This window comes from Zootoca vivipara, chromosome 2 (genome assembly GCF_965207765.1).
Source record: "Zootoca vivipara chromosome 2, rZooViv2.hap1.1, whole genome shotgun sequence".
Lineage (NCBI taxonomy): Eukaryota > Metazoa > Chordata > Lepidosauria > Squamata > Lacertidae > Zootoca > Zootoca vivipara.
Genome location: NC_142584.1, coordinates 86,599,787 through 86,621,103, shown reverse-complemented (window position 1 = coordinate 86,621,103; position 21,317 = coordinate 86,599,787). Strand labels below are relative to the sequence as shown.

Here is a 21,317-nt window from a genome sequence, read left to right as displayed (position 1 = left end):
ATGTTCATTTGCTGCAGAAAATGTGCCCAAGAGTCTTGAAGCTTCTTAAGGATTAATTTATTATGTTATACCCCTTCATGGCATGGAACCTTCAAAAATGCAGTGAGCTATGACCCATGATAGCTTATGCAAGAGTAAATTAGTCTTTGTGGACCAAGATTCTTTGTGATTTTTCTTTGAACAATGTTTGATTATCAGTGAGCAAAAATGGCCCCACCATAAATAAAAGGCAGGCAAAAAACAACAACACGTGAGATTCAATGTTGTACCATCAAACATAATTTCTTTCCCCTCCTTGCCCCCATGGTCTTCTGTGCTCCTCCAGGAGCATATTTTGGGGAGCAAGAAAGCCTGTGAGCAAAATGAAGCCTTGTTTGTGAGACCAGAAGTCCATTTCCCAAGCAGTTTGCAATCCACGCCTAAGCACAGCTCAGCAAATGTGGATTCCTGGAGCAAAAATAGCAAGTACTGCATTCCTCTCTCAGTCTTGCTGCCACCATACTGCCCAGCACTAAGCTATGGTTTGCCTTGGTATTATGCCCAAACCTGGGTTTCTGGTTTGTCACCCCAGACAAACCATGAGCTATGGCTAAGAACAAACCTTGTTTACAGCTAAGTGGTTTATTTGAAGCAGGACAAACCATGAGTGAGGGATTTGGACATAATCCTAAACCAAACTATGTGTTGTGCAGTATTCAATTAGCTAGAAATCTGTGCTTAAGAAGTTTGTCCTGGGCAGGACCTATTAATTGAGAGAATTGGGAGGAAATAGGAGGAAAGAGTTTGCTAATAATGTGTTTTATTGTTACAAATAAGGATTTATTTAAGAATCAGTTGAAATTATTTCTTATGGTTAAATGGGTAGATATAAAACCATGGCTTAGCTCCATTTATTTCAGTGGGTCTACTCCAATTATGACTTAGTCGGTGACGTTCAGAGAAGTTCCTATATATTGAATTTGTAACAATCTAATATTATATGCTATAGGAACTTCAGTAAAAACAATACAGAACTGCATCTATTGTAGAACAAATTGGAGGATTATTCTGCAATTATGTTGCATTCTAGTAAAGTTACTAAGGTTGTTTGGTATTTGCAGTGTTGAAGGACTGAATAATTTAGAAACAATAAACACTTAATATTAACACAAGTCTTATTCAACTTTAATTACAAAAGGTCTGCAGGATTATGTACATAAACCAATGCTAAAATTTAATACACAGTGTCCAATATACAAACATATATATTAAAGTGTTTACATTTATAGTAACCAAGAGAGATGATTGAGTTTGATATTTAAAAAAAAACCCAGTAGATATTATACCTACACAGAGCTATACATTAATTAATATTCAGTTTATCATGATTTTCCCACAGCCAGGCATGATATACATTCAGCTTATGGTCTTGTGGCTGTACCTGAAAAAGAATCAGGATGTTAACCATTTTAATTAAGAAATACAAAATTTGCATTAAGCTCAGAGTCTCAAGCACACAAATGGAAACTATTCTTTGGCTCATTGTCATAATTTCATGTAAATTTACTTGGAAATAAGTCCCACTGAACAGCTTTGGGCTTACTTTTGGGTCAATAGGAATATGCTCACGCTGCAATTGTGTTTGCTACTACAATACAAGGCAACTCTGAATCTTCACAGTGAAGGGTGAAATGGTTGGGGATAGTCCAGCTTTCTCCTCTACTCTGATGCCTGCAAGGCATGAGCGCAGCCCAATGGCAGTGCAGCAGGAAGGATACATGGGACTCTGCACACCCACCCCATCACAATGCTGTTTCTGAGACTATTGCTGCAATGCAGATCACAGGGCTGGATGACTGTACCCACTTGCTTTGTGCAGTTCTGGTTCAGGCTCATTTACATGAGAGGGACAGAAGTGAAGCAGAGCCATCTCAGCTTTGCGGAGAGGCACGCTCTGCCAGCGCGGTTCACAATAAGAGATAAAAACCACAAAATACATAATAATAACAACAACAACAACAAACCAATAACCCCATCCATCCACTCCCACAACACATTGAAAAGGGTATCAGATGTTATTCATTCAACAAGGATTACAAAAATCAAAAGTAGAATACTTTATAATCTTTCATTGATTTAAGAAAATGTCAGCATCAGTTACCTCTTTCCACTCATTGATGCAAAAGATCCTGTAAGAGTCGTTTCCATATTTTCCAATCCCATGCAACTCAATAGGATACCTCCACTGTTTGACCAAGTATTCATCTATGGAACAACAAAAAAAGTACAATAAAAGATCCAAGACTGGATTCATTAAATTCACCTTTAAAATTTGTGAAAACATGACTTAGGCTATGTACGCACTACACCTTTAAAGCACCCTTGAAACACATTTTTTATTTCAAAGTATTCTGGGCACTGTAGTTTATTAAGGGCTGCTGCAAACTGACACACTGTGTTGGGTACAGAACACCTGGCAGGCTGATAATACTGTACAAGGAATCACAGCAAGGTATTACTAGCATGCTACATTGATGCTGACGGAAGTGATTAGAATGGCATCTATAAATAAAAGATAAAGTTTAGAGTTTCTGTTTTCTAAACTGCAAGACACAGCATAGAAGACATTAAAATGTAGTGTCACAGATGTAGCTCTCTAAACAGTTATCTAAATGGCAGTCAATAAGATCAGCAGCCTTTTTACAGCAGAAAGCAAACGTATAAATGCTTAAATACCCCCCCCCCAAGCTTCCCCACGTCCTCATTTGGTAGCATCTCAAAACTGCTTTAAAAGAAGTTTTGTGCTTGGGTAGTTCAGCAATTCAATTTGGGCGGTTTTCAAAGGGGAGAAGTCAACAGTGTTCTCCAATCTTCCCCCTCCAAATGTTCCTTCAAGGTACCAAATCTATACCTACTTACTGAGGAGGTAGTCTCACATAACACAGTAGAATATAAACCTGAATAGGATTGCAGTGTTAAAAAAAATACTGATGCCAAATCTCTCAAATATATTTTGTGTTAGTTCTAAGGATCTGAAGAACATCCAAGCTTATATAGAGACAACCTTGGAAAAAGAAACTACTAGTAAAAGAATAAAATAGAAATGCAGTTTCATGCGCAGGGCATGTGTGTTTTCATTCCTCTGGATCGTAGCCTCTAATGTTCGAGCTCAGGGGCAGCTGGAAAGTCTCCAGATCTTGTCTTAGTCATGAATTCACTAAGCGGCCTTTAATATGCCACCCTCTCTCAGCCATGGCTTCCCATCTGTAATATGAGAATAACAACACTGATCTACTCTGCAGGGCCATAATTAGGATTTTATGGAGATAATGTACTCTTTTTAAAACAAGCTATAACACACATTTCATGCCAAGAGTTGCTACCTGAAAATTTGATGATGGTCTTTGCTCTGAGTTCATAAAGGCCAAGAGGTTTAAGCAACTCTGACATTTCCTTCCAGTTTGCAGCTCTTGCTATTTCAGGTGAAGGATATTTCTTGAAAAATTCCCACAGCACAGGGATGGCCATCTTACCTAGTCAGATGTAAGACAGTGAACAGTAGGGTTTCTACTGAATTTCTTTGCAAAGCTGGCATAGGCAAATATGCTGAATTGCTAATACAGATAACGTCTAACCGCATGAAACAGCTACTAAAAGTAACAAGACAAACGAGCAGCTTCACGTAATCTTCCACACTTAGCATGAATCCTGCTGCCAACGTGTCTTCTGGCCACATGTATGTATTGCAAAACAGACACACGTGTTTACTACACATTACAATCAAATGACTTCCACAGGAGAAAATTAAGAGTTGTGTGAAGAACTCCCGTGGCACAGAAATATATTTTGTGTTTCAGTACTGACACAGAAGATGTGTCATTTCAATTTTTAAAGGTGTGCATGATCCCAAACTTGTATAATACATTCAGCAAATGGCAAAATTTAGGTTTATTCTAGTCAATCTGCTTATTGAGCATTCATCCTGATTTGCATGCATAAAGCTTAAGATGAAGATAAACTATCTGCAGTCTTTACTGAGCATTCATTCTGATTTGTTTAAAGGGCAGCTACACAACAACAAACATTCATACTGATTTGCATCATATGTCTTCCCACTAGTCATTATTTCATCCCATGCTTTTCAGTGCATTTCCCATCCTTTTCCTAACCACAAAACAGTGTTTTTAATGTATTTGTTGCACTAGGATGACAGAACTGCAGAAACCCAATGTTCCAGTATGTGTTGGAATCCCTCTTGCAAAAAACGGTGTCATCATTTTAGTAGCCCCTTTTCCACTTCACATAGGTCAAGGTCAACACTGGCCCTTTTCTCTCTTCCTGGGGAATGTGTGTGAATCAAGCAGAGCCATTTACCACCTAGCCAGCCCCCCACAGGAAAAACTGAAGTAATCAGTTCTGCCCACATAAGAGATTCATGAATGCTCCCTAGCAGCAGTGTGGGACTGTATAACTGGAAAGCAGCTCAACACTGGTGTGTTTGCAAGTGAGGGGCTGGGCGGGGGGCAGGGGAGAACATAAGTCTTGTACCTGAGGTCTTATTCAGAAATATAGTTCCAATGAGAAGTTTCCATGGATCATGAAAGAGTGTTTCTTGGACCAAATTAAAAGGAGAACGAGGTGGAGTCCATTTCCGAAAGGCCTTCCTTCTAGGTGGGCTTGGAGCTATACAGAGAATCAAAATGTGAAATTCAATGGCCTCTCTTTTATTTAAATACATTGTTTTCCTTAAATCCGCCTGTGTCTATAGCCAAAAGCAGAAAGAGGATCGTTTTGACTGCCTCTTCCAGCTATAAGGAGACTGGTAGAGAAAGAGCTCTTTCAAGAGCCCCAGTGGGATCAGCTGCAGTGAACAATATCTAAGAGACGCCTGTCCATGTTGCAAGCCTTAATCTTCATTTGCCCAACTAAGGCTGCAATCCTTACTGGGAATTGTGGTTTGTTTAAATCCCACTTATTAAAGTTGGCTTCTACAATATCAGTCACCATAGTTTGATTGTAGTGTGTTCTGAAGCAAGAGTTTTAAACAACTACAATTCCCCCAAGTCTCACTGTAATGAGGAACTAGGGTTTGGTTAACATTGGAAGAAGCTTCAGATAGCCTCTGGTGCACAAAAAGAGAGAACACACAAGGCAGAGTGTCTCACAGTGGCTTATTCACATAGTGAGAAACCATAGTTTCCTAGGCTCACAGTTAGCTTTTTTGATTGGATACCTTACTATTCAGATATAATTTACTCTCCCAATTCCAAACATTTATGAAGTGCTCATATAAACCAAAAGCTGCTAATAATCTGACCCATTAATTTGACCCACTACATGGAAAGGAGTAAGAATTATCGATAGTTGCTGTGTAATCTCTTCTAACCTCACATAAATTATATCACAATCTAAAGCACTTTTATTTGGAACCAAGTCCCAATACGTTAAGTGGGCTTATTTCAAAGTAAATGTGTGTACTCTTAGCTATGCAAGTGAGAAATACATTGGATTTACTTCTGACCAAATATGGGACGTGGGTGGTGCTTTGGTCTAAACCACTGAGCCTAGGGCTTGGCGATCAGAAGGTCCCTGCGACAGGGTGAGCTCCCGTTGTTAGGTCCCAGCTCCTCCCAACCTAGCAGTTCGAAAGCATGCAGTGCAAGTAGATAAATAGGTACTGCTCCGGCGGGAAGGTAAACGGCGATTCCGTATGCTGCTCTGGTTCGCCAGAAGTGGCTTAGTCATGCTGGCCACATGACTCAGAAGCTGTCTGTGAACAAACGCCAGGTCCCTTGGCCTATAGAGCAAGATGAGTGCTGCAACCCCAGAGTTGTCTGTGGCTGGACCTTAACGGTCAGGGGTACCCTTTACCTTTACCTTTAAATATGGGTAGGATTGGTGTGCAAATTATATTGCTAAATCTTGTAATCCCCCACAAGGCATTTCCATAGAAAGTGTTTTTTTACCTCCTTGAATGAATTTACTAGAAAAATATGGGCTGGTTTTCCTTCTCTCCACTTGAGGTCTTCGAAAATGGTTCTCTAAAATGTTGAAAAGCAAAGTAAAAAACAAACGCAGATGTATAATTCATTGCAAATTCGTATAAAACGAAGTACTGCACTATATCTTTGTATGTGCCATTCTCTTACAGAGGATATTCTATCATTAAAGAGTGGTGGATTGGGAGCCTACTGTAGTCTATCCCAGCTACTACACTGGCAATGTTTGGAAGATCGTTTCTCAGCTTAATAAGCAAAGATGTGAATAAGTCTTCTGGTGGTGCACAAAGCCCATTTGCTTCTTCCTTTGGGCTTTAACCAATGTAGTGTTAAGTCAGGGTTCCATCAGCTCAAGAATATCTGCAATTGCAATGTGACATGGGGCACACACTGGAGGGGGGGATTTCTGTCACTCTAGCAGTAATCCTTGCACTGATAGGACGAGTTAGTAGAATACCACCTTTTCAAGTGGGAACAAATCAAGAAGTCTTCCATTAACTATGATTTCCCATTTTTTTCTGAACAGGGAGCTATGGTTAATGACTTCAGAACCAGGATATTAAGCCATGATTTGAAGCTGACATATCCAGGCAAGCAAGAGGCATTTATTATGGTTCAAGGAAAAAGGGAAACATTCTAGCCAGGCAAAAGCACCCGAGGATGCAGGGACACTGACAGGGGACGGCAGACTGCAGAGAGTCCCAAGGACCAGACAGAGGTGCTTAGACGGTCACATTCAGCAAAATCATGTGAACACACTCAGGTAGACAATACTAGCCACACCAAAAGCATAGAGCATGAGGCAAAGAAAGTTCATTTGTACCACTGGCCTATGATTATCTCCTTAGGAAATTTAGAAAAGAGCTCCACTCTGAAGAATATACCTTTTACTGATGTGAAATGGCTCTCGTCACTGGTCTGCGAGTCAGTAACATCCATATTGGAAGCAATGTTTAACTCTTGGCTCCCTGAAGGCACCCTGTTTCTCTGGGTTTCCAATTCTGAAAAGTTTTCATCAACTGCTACAGAAACTACGCTGGTGGAATCCTCATCACATTTTAAAACGTCTGTGCTTGACTTGTGTTCCAAGACAGCGGCTACCGGTGCAACGTGCAAATCCACTTTTGGTTCAGAAACCAGCAGCTCGTCCTTTAAGCATGTTTTTCTTTTTCTTGAGCCTCTCTGGCACACTTTATGAACACTATTAAAAATGCATATATCTTTTTTTCTTCTGGGATTTTTAACAGTTTCTGCCCTTTGACTTTTTGGGGGTCGTTTCCTCTGTCTTGTGTTATAGGCATCATCCAGATTCCCCATTTCTGAACCGCATTTAGCTTTCTTAATCGGAGTCTTCCTCTCAGCAGCACTCCTCTCTTGGGCTTTGAAACATGAATCCTTTGAGGGGTCCTCTGCAGTGGACCCATCCTGCAAATCGGGCTCACCAGCACTGGCTTGAAATTCCAAAATCTTATTTTGCTTTTCTTCACTGCTCTGCGGTCCAAGATCTAGAGTCTGGCTGCTAGTGATGCAGTTTTGTCCTTCTGACCCCAGAGCCCTTGTGCTTGATTGGATACTCTCCCGAACAGAGACAGAAAAATCAAAGTCCTCTAATTTAAGAACAGTCTCTCCGTTCTTTTTAAAGTAATCCAAAAGTGCACGTCTGGATCTGACCTTCATTCCTTGGGGACTAAAAGGGAAAAAGACCATCATGTAAAAAGCAGTCAAAGGGCAACGTTGAGTGGAATGCAATGTTGCACAACAGAATGTTGCACCTGCTTCTTCTCTCCACTGCAGCAACTGCACCACCAAAATCAGCTCTGGAGGGTCAGAGCAGGTTCTGAGGGCATGCAGGGGTCAGCAGGGAGACAGAGAGGATGGTGAAGTCCCATTTTAGGAGTGTACTTTTATTCCACTCTCACATGGAAAGGGTTGGATACAAGTTGTCAACTGTAGCCACCCTGTAGATTATATTGTGGAAAGACAGACTATACATTTTTCAAAGAAATACATATATTTTGGAAAATCAAAGTTGAAGCTGCAATACTTAAACTATTTGTAAGCTGTTATAAATGTGTTTACAGTTAAACAGTGGTGCAAGTACAGCTGCCTTGGGAATTGCAACTGAAATATGAGATACACATATTTTAAATAAAGACAAACTTAGTATTTGAAAATATTATAAACACAGATGCATTATTTAGCATAGAATCCATCAGCATGACGCTTGGTTGGAGTAGTAAAGGGGAACACAAAACTGTGTCCTGACTGGATATGTGTTTCTAATCTTAAAGGAAGGAAGGAAGGAGGGAAGGCTATCTGGAGGATTTGAAGTTGTTGCTCAGCTGAACACTATTATTCTTTGGTAAACTGCTTGGAAAAAAGCTGTCCAATGCCCTCTGCCTCTGGAGAGCTATGGGAGCAGGGGCAGGTTACAACAATGCAGACTTTGAGTCGGATGAGAGGCAAAGAGCAAGTGATTATAATGCAGGGATAAACAGGGATGCGGGTGGCGCTGTGGGTTAAACCACAGAGCCTAGGGCTTGCCGATCAGAAGGTTGGCGGTTCGAATCCCCGCAACGGGGTGAGCTCCCGTTGCTCAGTCCCAGCTCCTGCCAACCTAGCAATTCGAAAGCACGTCAAAGTGCAAGTAGATAAATAGGTACCACTACAGCAGGAAGGTAAACGGCGTTTCCGTGTGCTGCTCTGGTTCGCCAGAGGCAGCTTTGTCATGCTGGCCACATGACCCGGAAGCTGTACACGGCTCCCTCGGCCAATAACGCGAGATGAGCACTGCAACCCCACAGTCGGTCACGACTGGACCTAATGGTCAGGGGTCCCCCTTTACCTATTATAAACATAATTATGACTCTATGGCTCTCAGTGCACCAAAATATCATTTGGATGACATAAGATGTACAATGTCAAGATTTACAATCAGCATTACTGTACCTGACAAAATAGATGTCATATCTTCCTTTTGTTTTGCCAGACTGTCTTTGCTTTATTATCCTTTCCCATCCTTCAGGAACAGCTTTGTGACATAGAGGAGCCAGGAAAGATACAGTTGCTTCAGACTCTTTGCACCACGCTAGACTTTCTGTGATGGTCTCTGTATCTTCCTCCTTGGGATCAACACATCCCCCTCCTGCTGTTATAAGATGCCCTTTCTCTTTGTTTGCATCTTCAGTCATGTGCCTATTACCTGTAACACTGAAAGTGAATTATCAGAATATCAAACAAGCTTCACCTTTTTGTAATCTTTCCTTAAATAAACATTCTAACCTCTCAATCATTTTAACTGTTCTTTTTTTTTATCTCCCCCATATTTCCTTTTCGGTTGTTCCAAAACTGGTTTATTTCTGGCAGAGTAAGATGCAATAAATTTTGCACCTAAATGTAGAAAAACAAGGTACAACTTAAGCAACGGAGAACCCTGGTTTTGTTTTTTGGCTTGAAACACCAATTGCCTAAAAGGTCTGGGTGAATAAGGAGGTCTCCACTGGTGCCGGAAACGAAGAGGGTGCCAGGCAAGCCTTTCTGGGGAGGATTTTCTACAGCTAGGGTGCCATCACTGAGAAGGCCTCCTCGGAGGCAGCAGCCCACCTTTCCTCCTCATTTGGTGGGAGCACGCAAAGCAGTGGGAAGGCAGGAACGGCACAAGTTAATTATGGCTTTATTCCGGTTTGCAGTATTGCCATAGCCCTCAGTCAGACAGAAGACCGTCATGTCAAGACAGCAGAACGCAGGCGTGCCATTTGTCAAACTGCTGTGACATCACTGCATGCAAATGAAAGGTGATGATGGTGAGGGTGAAAATAGTTGCTTGCAAAGGAGGATCAAAGCAAATGGCCGAGGGGGACGTTTCAAAATCCCCGCCCTTGCCACTCCTTCCGGCGTTAAGTCCTTACCTGCCGTCAGGCTGCCCCGTTGCCCCTTGAACTAGCGCCAAGGACATCTTTCCTCCCCTCTCTTGTAAGGCGGCAAATTCTCCCACGCCTGCTCGTACGGCGCGTGCGCATTCCTAACACGCGCGCCGCCAACCTGCACAATGACAGTAACCAAGAGATCGCTCTCTCCGCTTCGCGCCGGGATCAAACCTCGCGAGCAGCGCGAGGAAACCTTAGTGGGCTTTTGCGCACGCGCACTTTCGACATAAGCTCCTCCTCTCTCCACCCGCCCCTAATATTAATATTGCGCGTCCTCCCCCGGGCGCCTTAGAAACTATGGTTGGGGCGGGGGGGCGGGGAGGAACTTGGCGGAGAGTTCAGACATGCGCAAGAGGCACTTTGCGCGTGCGCACAAGCAGGGCGCTTCGCAAAAGGAAGGAAAAAATGAGGGGAGGGGGGCGGCGCGTGGAAACTGCGCATGCGTGTTGCCTTGGGTTGCAGCCCGGCGTCCTATGTACACAAATAAATAAATAAATGAAAGTGGGAGTTGGGCGCTGGGGGAGGGGCAGGCAGGGAGATCGCGAAGGGGATGCGCCGGAGGGGAAAACATGCGAGCTGCGCTGACCTGGAGAGATAAGGCCGAGCAGTGGTAAGAAGAGGCGCCTCCCTCTGACAAGGCTGGAGGGTGCAGCGGGTCGGTGGGGGAGAGGAAGGAATGAAGTGGGGGCTTCGACCTCCAGCAAATAAAAAAGGCCTCCTCGGTTCGCTCTCCCTTCCAGCATCCCCAGCAGTAAGCGAATCGTCATGGTGACGGCATGCAATTTTATCCCACTCTTTCTGAGCTGCGCGCTGCATAACCCCCCGCAGCGTACCCACTCCGTTTCGGAAGGCAAATGTGTTAATGCAACCAACTGCAACGCTAGGGAAATGAGCAGCAAAAACAACTTAGAGCAGCAAAAACAACTTAGAAAGATGCTTCCACGTTTAAACTGGAAGCCATAAAGCTCTTTAAGATAATGCTTTTGCAGCAGAAAGGGAGCGCGTGGGTTTCCCCTTTTGGTGGAAGGGACACAAAGCTGGACCCTGGCAGGTTTCACCGGGGGGGGGGTGCGCCTTCCAGAGCCGGAGGTGCTTTACCTGCATTTGTTGCCCAAAGGAGCTTGTTTTCAGGCGGAGAGGAGGCTTCTCGGTCCCCTCGACGGTCTTGTTGTGTCCGCTGATGTAACTTTAGATCTTCCCCGCTGAGCTGATGTTCTTAGGTGCTCCATCGGTAGGACTGGAACCCAGCCAGATGGTAATAAATAAATAAATAATATTAAAAATCCCAGATTGTCCACAATGGCCTATACTGGTTGTTTTACTCGCTGCCTCAGTTCTTGTACTGGGCAGGTGGGTAAAGCTTTCATGAGGACACTTTAACAAAATAAACAGTTGATGCAGGTTCGTTTTTTTCCCTAACCCCGTAGGTAGTACAGTATAATTAAAATTCAAATGCAGTGGTACCTCGACTTATGAAGGCGATCCGTTCCACGGCGCTCTTCGGAAGTCGAATCCTTCGTAAGTCGAAGCGTCCATTTTGAGCATGTGCAAAGCGCGATTTTGCACAGCGAAAATACTTCCGGCTTAGCGGACTTTGGAAGTCAAAACCTTCGGAAGTCAATGCATTCGTAAGTCGAGGTACCACTGTGCTTTGGTTTAATTGAGGTGTATTTATTTATTTTTGTACTATCTGTGTACACTTTGTGACATTGGTCTTCAGCTGGTGGGTTGGGACTCACCTGATCGCCACACCAGCACCATTACTGCTGGGTCAGACCGTTGTCCTCCCGTAATCCACCACCTTTTCCTCACAGTGGCCAACCGGACGCCTTTGCAGCAGGACATGACAGCAACAGCACTCTCCCCACCTGTGATTTCCAGCAACTCAGAGTCAGAGGCATATTGCTTCTGATATTGGAGGTAGAACGTAGCCATCTTGGCCAGTCACCATTGATAGCCTAAGCCATGTCCTCCATGAATTTGTCTAATTCTCTTTTAAAGCCATCCAAGTTGGTGGCCATCACTGCTCCCTGTGGAAACAAGTGTCATAGTTTAACTGCACTGCATTAAAACACACACTCTTCCATCTGTTACGAATCTTCCAAAATTCAGCTTGAGCATGATTTCTAGGGGTATAAGAGTGTGAGAAAAAACCATATACTGTACTGTATCTAGCCACTGTCCTTATACCATGTGTAATTGTGTAAACGTCTATCATGTCACTTATCACCTTTTCTGGAAACTTGAAAAGTTCCAAATACTGCAACCTTTCCCTTTGGGGACCCTTCATCATTTTGGTTGCCCTTTTCTGAATTCTTATTCTTACTAAGTAATTATAACTCACATTTCATTGGATGCTTCAGTACCACAGCAGAGAACAATGAAATAAAGCAATAATAAAAGATACATAAATAGATAATATACAATAATTACAACAGCCATAAAAACAAGTGTTTGGCTGAAATGTTAATTTTTTTTACTATTGACTGTGTGGGTGAATAATCCCCAGTTTTGTCTAGAATATGTACATTTAACATAGATAGCTAAATGAATAAAGTCAGTGTTTTGATGTACCATGCTTTGAGTATGTAAATTGCAGCCTTTTGATTTGGCAGATATGAAATGTCTTGAAAATGGTTTGATTGAGGAAATGTACAAATGACAATTGTGGTATATGAATATAATTCTGAACCTACACCCACAAATTGAATTCTTTTTAAAATATTCATTCTGTAGTGTGGTGATCTACATCTAGAGATCTTGTTTTTTATGTACCCTATGGGAAAATATTGGGGATACGAGGAGTTTGGTGTGCCATTTAAAACTTTCCTTTGTTTTCACAGTATATATGACCTTGCTTTTAAGCCTGATGGAACTCAACTAATAATTGCAGCAGGAAACAGATTACTGGTATGAGGTTTTCTTTTTTTAAAAAAACAACACCCACCTACGCTCATTTGTTAATTAACATCTTGAAATATTGGTAGATTAATTTATCAAAAGAACTCATTTCTTTATTATTTACTATAACACATATGGTAATCTATTGAAAGAACTCTTATCCCTTCTCTATTTAATGTAACACATTTTTTAAAAAAATCTTACAACTGTGATGTAATTTGACTATGTTAAATGCTATTTTTTTTTAGCTATTTAACATGTTTAAACAGAGAAGGCTCTTGTCTTTGTTTTGATAAATTAAGCTGAGCTGGAAGAAGTCTCAAAGCTATTTTAAGTAGATACACCAAATTATCTGTCTGCATATTTCATAGATGCTTTCCCCCCCAATTTCCTAATGTTTGTCATCTTTATTTGTAAAGTTTGCCTCTAATTTCTTGGTGTGGATTTATGAATGGTTTCTAAGTACATGATGTAAGAAGTTAAGTAAAGGTAGGTCTACACCAGCCTTGCAAATAAGCCCATAAAGATACTAGCCCGTGGCTTTTGTTTTTCATGTGTGAAGGCTGGTGGCCTGAATTTACATGCTGGCTATGGAGAAGGGGGAAGTTCCCTTCTCCAGGTCAGTATGGAAATACAGGGTACTAGCCTCTGCTAGAAAAAAAAGCCACCTAGCAAGAGTTTGTGGAAGAGGGATGGACTTCCCTTCTTTTGTGACTAACATGGAAGCTAAGCAGACTGGCAGAGGTGGGACAAAGAGACTCATTTCTTCTCTGCCAGCCTGCTCGCTTACCTGTATGGCAGGGAAGGAGAACCTCTGGATATTGTTGGACTACAACTTTCATTGTCCTTGGCCAGTGACCATGCTAGCTGAGGCTGATGGAAGCATAGCTCAACAATATCTGGAGGGTTGCAGGTTCCCCATTCCTGGTGTATGGAGTTTCATGCACTTACCTCCATGGAATTTTGTCTTGCTTATGATAGTCAGGAGATTTATTAAATGTAAGGCTAGTCTCTACACTCCTTGGATAAGAGGTTGCTGTGTGCACTATGAAAATTGGTTTGGAGGGGTTGGTACAATGGTATTCAGAGCTTGCTGAAATAAGACTTTCTCATAACTTTTCAGGGCTAGATTGTCCTTTTGATACCTTTCATTTCTTTCTAAGCCCCATGGAGCAGATTTACTGATCCTAATGTCAGCTCAGCCTGGCGCTGGCTAGAAGCTGTAACACAGGAATTTACTCTTGTACAGTATCTAGAAGAAACAGAACAGACCTGCCCAGCCCTACTCTGCTTTACCAAACCCAGGATCCCCAGTGGCCTTTATTTGTAATCACACTGGATATGAAAAGAATAGGGTTAGGCTGTTTGTCCTGTTATAATGCTGGCTTCTATGTGTCAGTCCATTAAGAAAATTATTTGTTGGAGTTATGTTTTAGAAGTCATGTAACTGCCACTTTTAAAAAATGAATAAACAGAAGAGAGCCTGTATCTGGACTGAGAAACATAGGAAGCTGCCTTGGTTTGTCTAAGGCTATAGCGTTAATTTGTGCACCTAATTCTTAGACTTATCTCTTTACTTTATCTCTACAGGTATATGACACTTCGGATGGAACATTAATCCAGCCCTTGAAGGCACATAAAGATACAGTGTACTGTGTAGCTTATGCCAAGGATGGTAACTTAAACCTTCTGGATTTTTTCAAACCATTAGCATTTGATCAGGTTTCATAGGAACAGAGTGCCATTTGCATTTATATCCAGTCTATTATTCATAAATATTTTTAAAGAAGAAAATTTGTATTACCAGACAATATCAGTACAGTCCATACTGTACTGAGTTTCATGTCGGACCAGAGTGTATGCAAACATTTGTAGATACAGGTTTGATTCTTGCTCACCTGAAGGCACTCAACTAATAGTAAAGAGTGTCATTGCTTTTCTGTGTGCTTTAGATTACCAGTTGCAATAAACTTATGTGAGTTTCCATAACATTCCCTAGGAAAGCGCTTTGCATCAGGAGCTGCAGACAAAACTGTGATCATCTGGACTTCAAAGTTAGAAGGTATCCTGAAGTACACGTAAGTGGATTGCGTCATGATTATTTTGCATGCCTTAAATATCAGTTTTGTGTATGGACTCCAGCCACTATTATTAATAATAGTAGAAGGAATATGAACACAGTTAAGAAGCTAATCATGCAAAGAGAAAGGACATTACATCACTTCACCAGATTAATGGGAGAATGAGAGAACAGGTTGCGAGGACTGTTCTCACTGCATCGCTCTCAAAAGGGTTTCGCTCCAGTTATTGCACTTCTGAATCTTATACAGTGGTGCCTCGCTTAACGAATGCCCTGCTTAACTAAATTTCCGCTTAACGAAAGGATTTTTTGAGCGGAGCTTGCCTCGCTAGACGAATGCGTTTTACGAAAGATTCGTCTAGCGAATCGCGGTTTCCCATAGGAATGCATTGAAATTCAATTAATGCGTTCCTATGGGCAAAAGAAAATTCAAAAAATATTCAATGCATTCCTATGGGGATTCACTAGACAAATTTTTCGCTATAAGAAAAGACCCGTGGAACGAATTAATTTTGTCTAGCGAGGCACCACTGTAGTACAGAGGTGGCCAACTCCCGAGAGACTGTAATCTACTCACAGAGTTAAAAACTGGGAGTGATCTACCCCCTTTTGGGGGGTTCAGGTCAAAGCTGTTGAGTTTTTGTAAGGAAGGGAAGCCCTGTTTTTTCGGGTTTAGGGCAAACTTGTTGAGCTTCTTTTAAGAGGGAGGGAGGCCCATTTTTGTTTAGGGCTTCAGGTCATAGTTCAGCTTTTTTTAGGGAGGAGGAAAATTTTGGGTGAGCTTTTTTTTAGGGGTGCCAGTGATCTAGCTGTGATCTACCACAGACATCCAGTGATCTACTGGTAGATCACAATCTACCTGTTGGACGTGCCTGTTATAGTACATATGCATTCTGGATCTGATATTGTGCTCCTATTTTCCTTGTTCACTTACATCACAGAAGCAGATTGGCCCAGCACTGTTTCTGTAAATTCTGCATAATAAACATTATGTTACTGGGGACAGGAGGGGGGGGGGAGAGGTAACTCCTTCTTCAAGATAACTTCCTGAAGTGCTTCTATTCAGCATTAAAGGATAACAATATAAGTTGCTGGGCTGATATGTTCTAGGTAAAGCTTTAGTTATTAACAGCCTATTACTGTTTCCTTGTCTTATGTATTTAAGAAACTTTTATTTTACTCATAAGGTAAAAATTCTCAAAGCAGCTAACATAGCAAAAGCTAAAAGAACAAGGAATAAATAAGAACTGTGTAAAATAGTACCAACAGAAAGAGAGCTGAGATCAGAGCATTATACTAACACCCAGCATAGAAAGGCTTGGGCAAATAAAAATGTATTCCCGTGCCACCAAGAGGACAGCAGAGTCAATGCCAGTCAAATGCACTTCCACTGAGCATTCTAGAACTGGGATGCCACAACTGAAAAGGCTCTTTTCATGGTCTGCCACTCATCTCTTTTCTGAAGGTAGGGGGACCACTCAAATAATGTTCTCTGAATGGGGTCTTGGTAACCAGGCAGGCCTGTGGGGGTATGGTTTTGCTTAAGAGACTCTGGTCTCTGACTTTTGAACCAGCACTGGTGCAGTATTGAGAATCATGATAGAAGTATCTCTCTATTCTTCCCCTCACCCCACGCAATGCTTGAATCACTTTATATTTTCAAATAACCATATTGCACCTGAACTATTTTTAAAGCCTGTTGGATTTTGGTTTGATTTGCATTGAGCTCCTGATTGAGGCTTAAAAAAATAAATATCCAAAGTTATTTGTTTATTATGCCTAACCACTTTTATTTTGTTTCTGGTTAATTTGTTTTAGGCACAATGATTCCATACAAAGTGTATCCTACAATCCTGTCACTCACCAATTGGCATCTTGCTCCTCCAGTGATTTTGGTACGTCTTCCTCATCCTTAGTTTCTTCAGGCCAAATCCTATGACTTCGCATAGCAGTCAGGAATCGATCAGATAGAAATGCAATGTGTGCTGTACCAGCAGTTCAAGGACCACAGGAAGTTGCTGTACAACAGCTCAGACTGTCTATCTGACCCTGATCTCAGGCAGATCTCAGGTAGTCTTGGCCACTATGAGAGCAGGATGCTGGACTAGATGGGCCATTGGCCTGATCCAGTAGAACCGTTGATTTTAACAGACCTGTGTTCATCATGCTCATTAATTTCATTGGAACTACTCTGGCTAGGTCTAGACTTAGATACAACAGTTGGTTTCAAATAATCTACCACGTAGAATGCTTTTGACCAAAGAGATAACTTATTAGATGTGGAACCTTCTGGTGCAAAGCATGTGCTTTGTCATTGCGCTGTGGTCCCTTGGCACTGCGGTCAGATGGTGCAGACTTTTAGGAGACATCTGAAGGCAGCCTTGTTTAGGGAAGCTTTTAATGGTTAATAGATTATTGTATTTTAATGTCTGTTGGAAGCCGCCCAGAGTGGCTGGGGAAGCCCAGCCAGATGGGCGGGGTATAAATAATAAATTATCATCATCATCATGTAAAGCCGTTACGCAGCACATAAGCTGGCAGAGATAAGATGTGGCAAGGGGAAGGACTTTGGGGAGTTGTATTTTGTTAAGATATAGGAGCTCTTCTCTTTCACATTCCCTCTTCGTTGTTGGTGTGAATGTTTTCTTATAATGATGAATGAATTGGATGGTAACACTATGCTGTTGTTATTTTCAAGGTCTGTGGTCTCCTGAACAGAAGTCAGTCAATAAACATAAAGTTAGCAATAAGATCACCTGCTGTAGGTATGTAAATACTGCGCTCAAATGTAGTTATTTTGTAATTGCAAATATTAAAACATCTAATGAGTTACCACACGAAAGATTGAGAACTCAAGGCAACATGCAATAGAGGTAAAAACAAAACTGAAACAAATTGACAATAGAATGGACAGCAAAATTGTCCTCTGATGGGTTTGTAGAATTTTATTATACATTTAATTATAAGCTAAGGTTCCAGGATGGGTTGGAACAAAAGAGTAAGCAATTAAAGAAACGTATAAAAGCATTAAATTATAAAGCACGTAAAACAGTACAAAATTGAACAGAACACTACAAATATGTATGAATAGCTTGCTTTCTCAGATAAAGAATATGTTGGCATTAACATTTTGTGGAAGACCTTTCGAAATAATCTTATAATAATTTTTTATTAGTTTTCAATTACAGTCCAATAATAGCCTCATTATAACAATACCAATTTATAATACAATTTTTAATACGAATCGTTCAAATACCAAATTATATAATTTAGATAAAGTGGCTCCCGCATGCTAGATTTGATGGTTTGATTATTTTCTTTATTTCTGTTTTCCAAAATCTTATTAATTTCAATAACAGTCTGGTCATAATAATAATCCCTTATACAACAACTGCAATATTAATAACTTCTATTTGTGTTGACACCTTAAATGATTTGTAAAACTACAAATGAGGAACTCAAACTATATCCTTGTTCTTCCTGTGTGTTGCAGTTATTCTGTTTGTGGTGTTTCTTCCTTTCCTTGTAAGATGTTATGTCTTGCTTTCCCCCGGTTGTTGCTGTTATCCATCATGCTTTGGACGGAGCTGATATCCCATTGTCATTCCAGAATTTTCTCCATCGCTTTGCCCCATGCTTCATTGTTTTGCAACTTTAACAACATCTGCAAAAGTCACTCTGTCCCAGTAAATAACTCTTTGTCACCATTTTCCCTCCCAGCCTGGGAAGAGTGGTCTGTCAAGCTGCAGATGACTCAATAAGGAACTGTATCAGTTCCTTGGCAGTTCACAGATTCCTTTCATCCTTCCTTCCAACTGAAGACATATGAGCAATTATTCTTCCAATTAAATTAAATTCCAAGTCCTCTTAGCGTTATTCAGTTCATTTTGTAAATAAGAAAGGATGGGGAAGAGTCAGCTCTTAAGTTTCCATCGTAAACCTTTTGCAAAATAGAGCTTCCCTCCCCTTTTCCTTTTTTTACACACAGTTCCGTTTGATGTTATATTTCGTATTTATAATCCAATTTCTTCCATCCTCCCTTGTAAAAATATTATTTGAACTAACATTGAGAGGGGGGTTGCCGAATCATAAATGTAGAGAATAAAACTTTAAATAAATAAACCGTAGACTCCCCCCATCTTTTGCACCGAATGAAGTCTTATCTCAAGTTCAAACCTTAAAGTCCTTGCAATTGGTTTGTTCCGCAGTTTGTCATCTCATCTCTTCTAGTGTGTGCCTGTACTTTAGTCCAATTAAGCTCTAATTAACAAGAGAACCTCTGCTTCTTAATGGCGGCGTTGGAGGGTTTTCGGCAGGCAAAGTGCTTTGGCATTCAGCGCCTCCCTGCCCCCCCACATTCCATTTCCTTTGCTAATGATCTCCCTCTGTCATGGGGGCTGCGTCCATTAAGGCAGAGCGGAACTGGAAGCCGACCTTTCAAAATGACTATTCAGTTAAACAGAGGTTGCCTTATGCTGCTGCTGCTCCATATTCTTAATTAACATGTCCTCCCCTTCTCGACAAGTAGCTGCAGTTCAGTTGGGCAAATGTATACTTTAAAGCCATATTTGTCAGTGCAGTGGAAGAGTTCAGGGAGTACCTTGTGTCCTCTTGAGCCTTTTATGCCCACCTCTTAAGTAAAATGTATAATTTCTATAGGCCTCTTGACTCTCTCAAATGTTGAGGAGAGGAGAATTTTTTTCAAACTGCTCTGTTATGATTCTTCCCCTTTCTCAGTTGGACTAATGATGGCCAGTACCTTGCTTTGGGGATGTACAATGGCGTGGTCAGCATAAGAAATAAAAATGGTGAAGAAAAAGTCAAAATTGAACGACCAGGTGGATCTTTATCTCCTGTGTGGTCCATTTCTTGGAATCCATCGAGGTAAATGTTCCTTTCCCTATGTTGTTTGTCTTTGATCGTGTCTGCACACTAGTCTGTGCATTTGACTTTTAACAGTAGTTATATAAACATTAATAAGAAATCATTTTTATGAAGCTCGGAAGACTGGTTTAATGCTTTCATTTTCTTGGCAATATCTACAAAAATTCTTAAGTTTTCTTCAATTTAAAAGAAATTGCTACTTGCTGTAGTTGCTACAATTAACTGTTCCTGAATCTTTAAAAAAGCCCACAGAAATAAAGCACATGGTAACTGATCAGCTCCCTCTTCGTCTGCTTGAGATGTGGGTTGGAGGTTGACTTTGGAATGAAGAATGCTTAATGCATTCTTGGATTGTTGAGACTCTAATAAAATATAAATATATTTTATGTATTTAAAGGCTTTTTAATGATGTTTGTTGCTTATGTGTAACCCTCTGGGTCAAAGATTCAATATACTCAAATAATGTACTGGATTTTTAAGCAAATGTAAAATCCATCTCATATAAATTAAACAGCTGGAAGCATAATAAAACTCTGACCCTCAAACTTAATCTAGCCCCCCAAAGCTACCCAGTGCTCTTAGAATGCTCCTGGAAGATCTTTAATGCTTTGATGAATGTTTATGGTAATATTTGCATAGGTGTCCTGAGAGATAATAATCTCAGAAGCATGTGTTTGGTTAATTTTAGAGCTTGTAATACAAAGTTGGGAAGGAGGTGTATATTTAGAATATGCAGGGATTGACTGTTGCATCAAATGTTATTTGTTAGCAACTGCACGTTTACCATTGTTTGTACACACAAGAGGGAGCTGCAGCAAATTCTAGCTCCTTGGTATATGTACCTGCATACATCGAAAGAGTATTATAAGCAGTTTAAGGGTTCATATGAAGTTAATACCCTGTTTTCTACTGTTGCATATTTCAGTACAGTCATACCATGGTTTTTGAACAGCTCAGTTCTCGAACGTTTTGCTCCCGAACGCCACAAACCTGGAAGTAAGTGTTCCGGTTTGCAAACTATTTTTGAAAGCCGAACGTCCGACGGGGCTTCCGGCACTTCCGATTGGCTGCAGGAGCTTCCTGCAGCCAATCAGAAGCCATGCTTTGGTTTTCAAACGTTTTTGAAGTTGAACGGACTTCCGGAACAGATTCCGTTCGACTTCCAAGGTACGACTGTATTTGGAAACAGCTGTATTTTGAGAACATATATAAGAAGAACCCTACTGAACCAGAACCAAAGGCCTAATCCAGCATCTTGTTCTCACAGTAGCCAACCAGATGCCTCTGGGAAGCTTCCAAGTAGCACAAGTCCAATAGCCCTCTCCCTGCTCATCATGCTCTCTAGCAGTGGGTGTTCAGAGGCACACAATCTCCAATACTGAAGATGTTACACAGCCATCATGACTAGTAGCTATGGATAGTCTTATCCTCCATGAATTTGTCCAATCCCCTTTTAAAGCAGTCCAAATTTGGTGGCTATTGCTGCATCCTTTGGAAGTGAATTCCATACTTTAACTATGTGCTGGGCAAAGAAGTCCTTTCTTTTGC

The 21,317-nt window shown here is 41.1% G+C and overlaps 2 protein-coding genes across 7 annotated transcripts in view; one reads left to right on the top strand and one right to left on the bottom strand.

Moving 5' to 3' along the window:
* Positions 1-1,142: 1,142 nt before the first annotated feature.
* Positions 1,143-11,130, bottom strand: MBD4 (methyl-CpG binding domain 4, DNA glycosylase). Of its 3 annotated transcripts, XM_060271377.2 has the most exons (9): positions 11,003-11,126; positions 9,887-10,019; positions 8,928-9,188; positions 6,863-7,665; positions 5,946-6,020; positions 4,528-4,662; positions 3,363-3,512; positions 2,141-2,244; positions 1,143-1,420 (listed from the first exon to the last, which is right to left on the bottom strand). In XM_060271377.2, the coding sequence occupies exons 2-9, from the start codon at positions 9,931-9,933 to the stop codon at positions 1,343-1,345; spliced, it is 1,653 nt and encodes a 550-aa protein (XP_060127360.1). In that variant the 5' UTR covers positions 9,934-10,019; positions 11,003-11,126; the 3' UTR covers positions 1,143-1,342. The 3 variants fall into 3 exon arrangements, with proteins under 3 accessions (XP_060127360.1, XP_034962443.2, XP_088518483.1); XM_035106552.3 differs by lacking the exon at positions 9,887-10,019 and having other exon boundaries at positions 11,003-11,130; XM_088662357.1 differs by lacking the exon at positions 11,003-11,126 and having other exon boundaries at positions 8,928-9,180; positions 9,887-10,132.
* Positions 10,300-21,317, top strand: part of IFT122 (intraflagellar transport 122) — a 65,196-nt gene continuing 54,178 nt past the window's right edge. For 3 of the 4 annotated variants that reach the window (XM_088662352.1, XM_088662356.1, XM_088662354.1), the window contains exons 1-7: positions 10,300-10,514; positions 12,748-12,814; positions 14,396-14,480; positions 14,805-14,883; positions 16,704-16,780; positions 17,584-17,650; positions 19,623-19,769. In XM_088662352.1, coding sequence (XP_088518478.1) covers positions 10,474-10,514; positions 12,748-12,814; positions 14,396-14,480; positions 14,805-14,883; positions 16,704-16,780; positions 17,584-17,650; positions 19,623-19,769 — 563 coding nt within the window. In that variant the 5' untranslated portion in view covers positions 10,300-10,473. Of the gene's footprint in view, positions 10,515-10,544; positions 10,656-12,747; positions 12,815-14,395; positions 14,481-14,804; positions 14,884-16,703; positions 16,781-17,583; positions 17,651-19,622; positions 19,770-21,317 lie in introns of those variants that run through there. The other variant, XM_088662355.1, reaches the window with a different exon arrangement.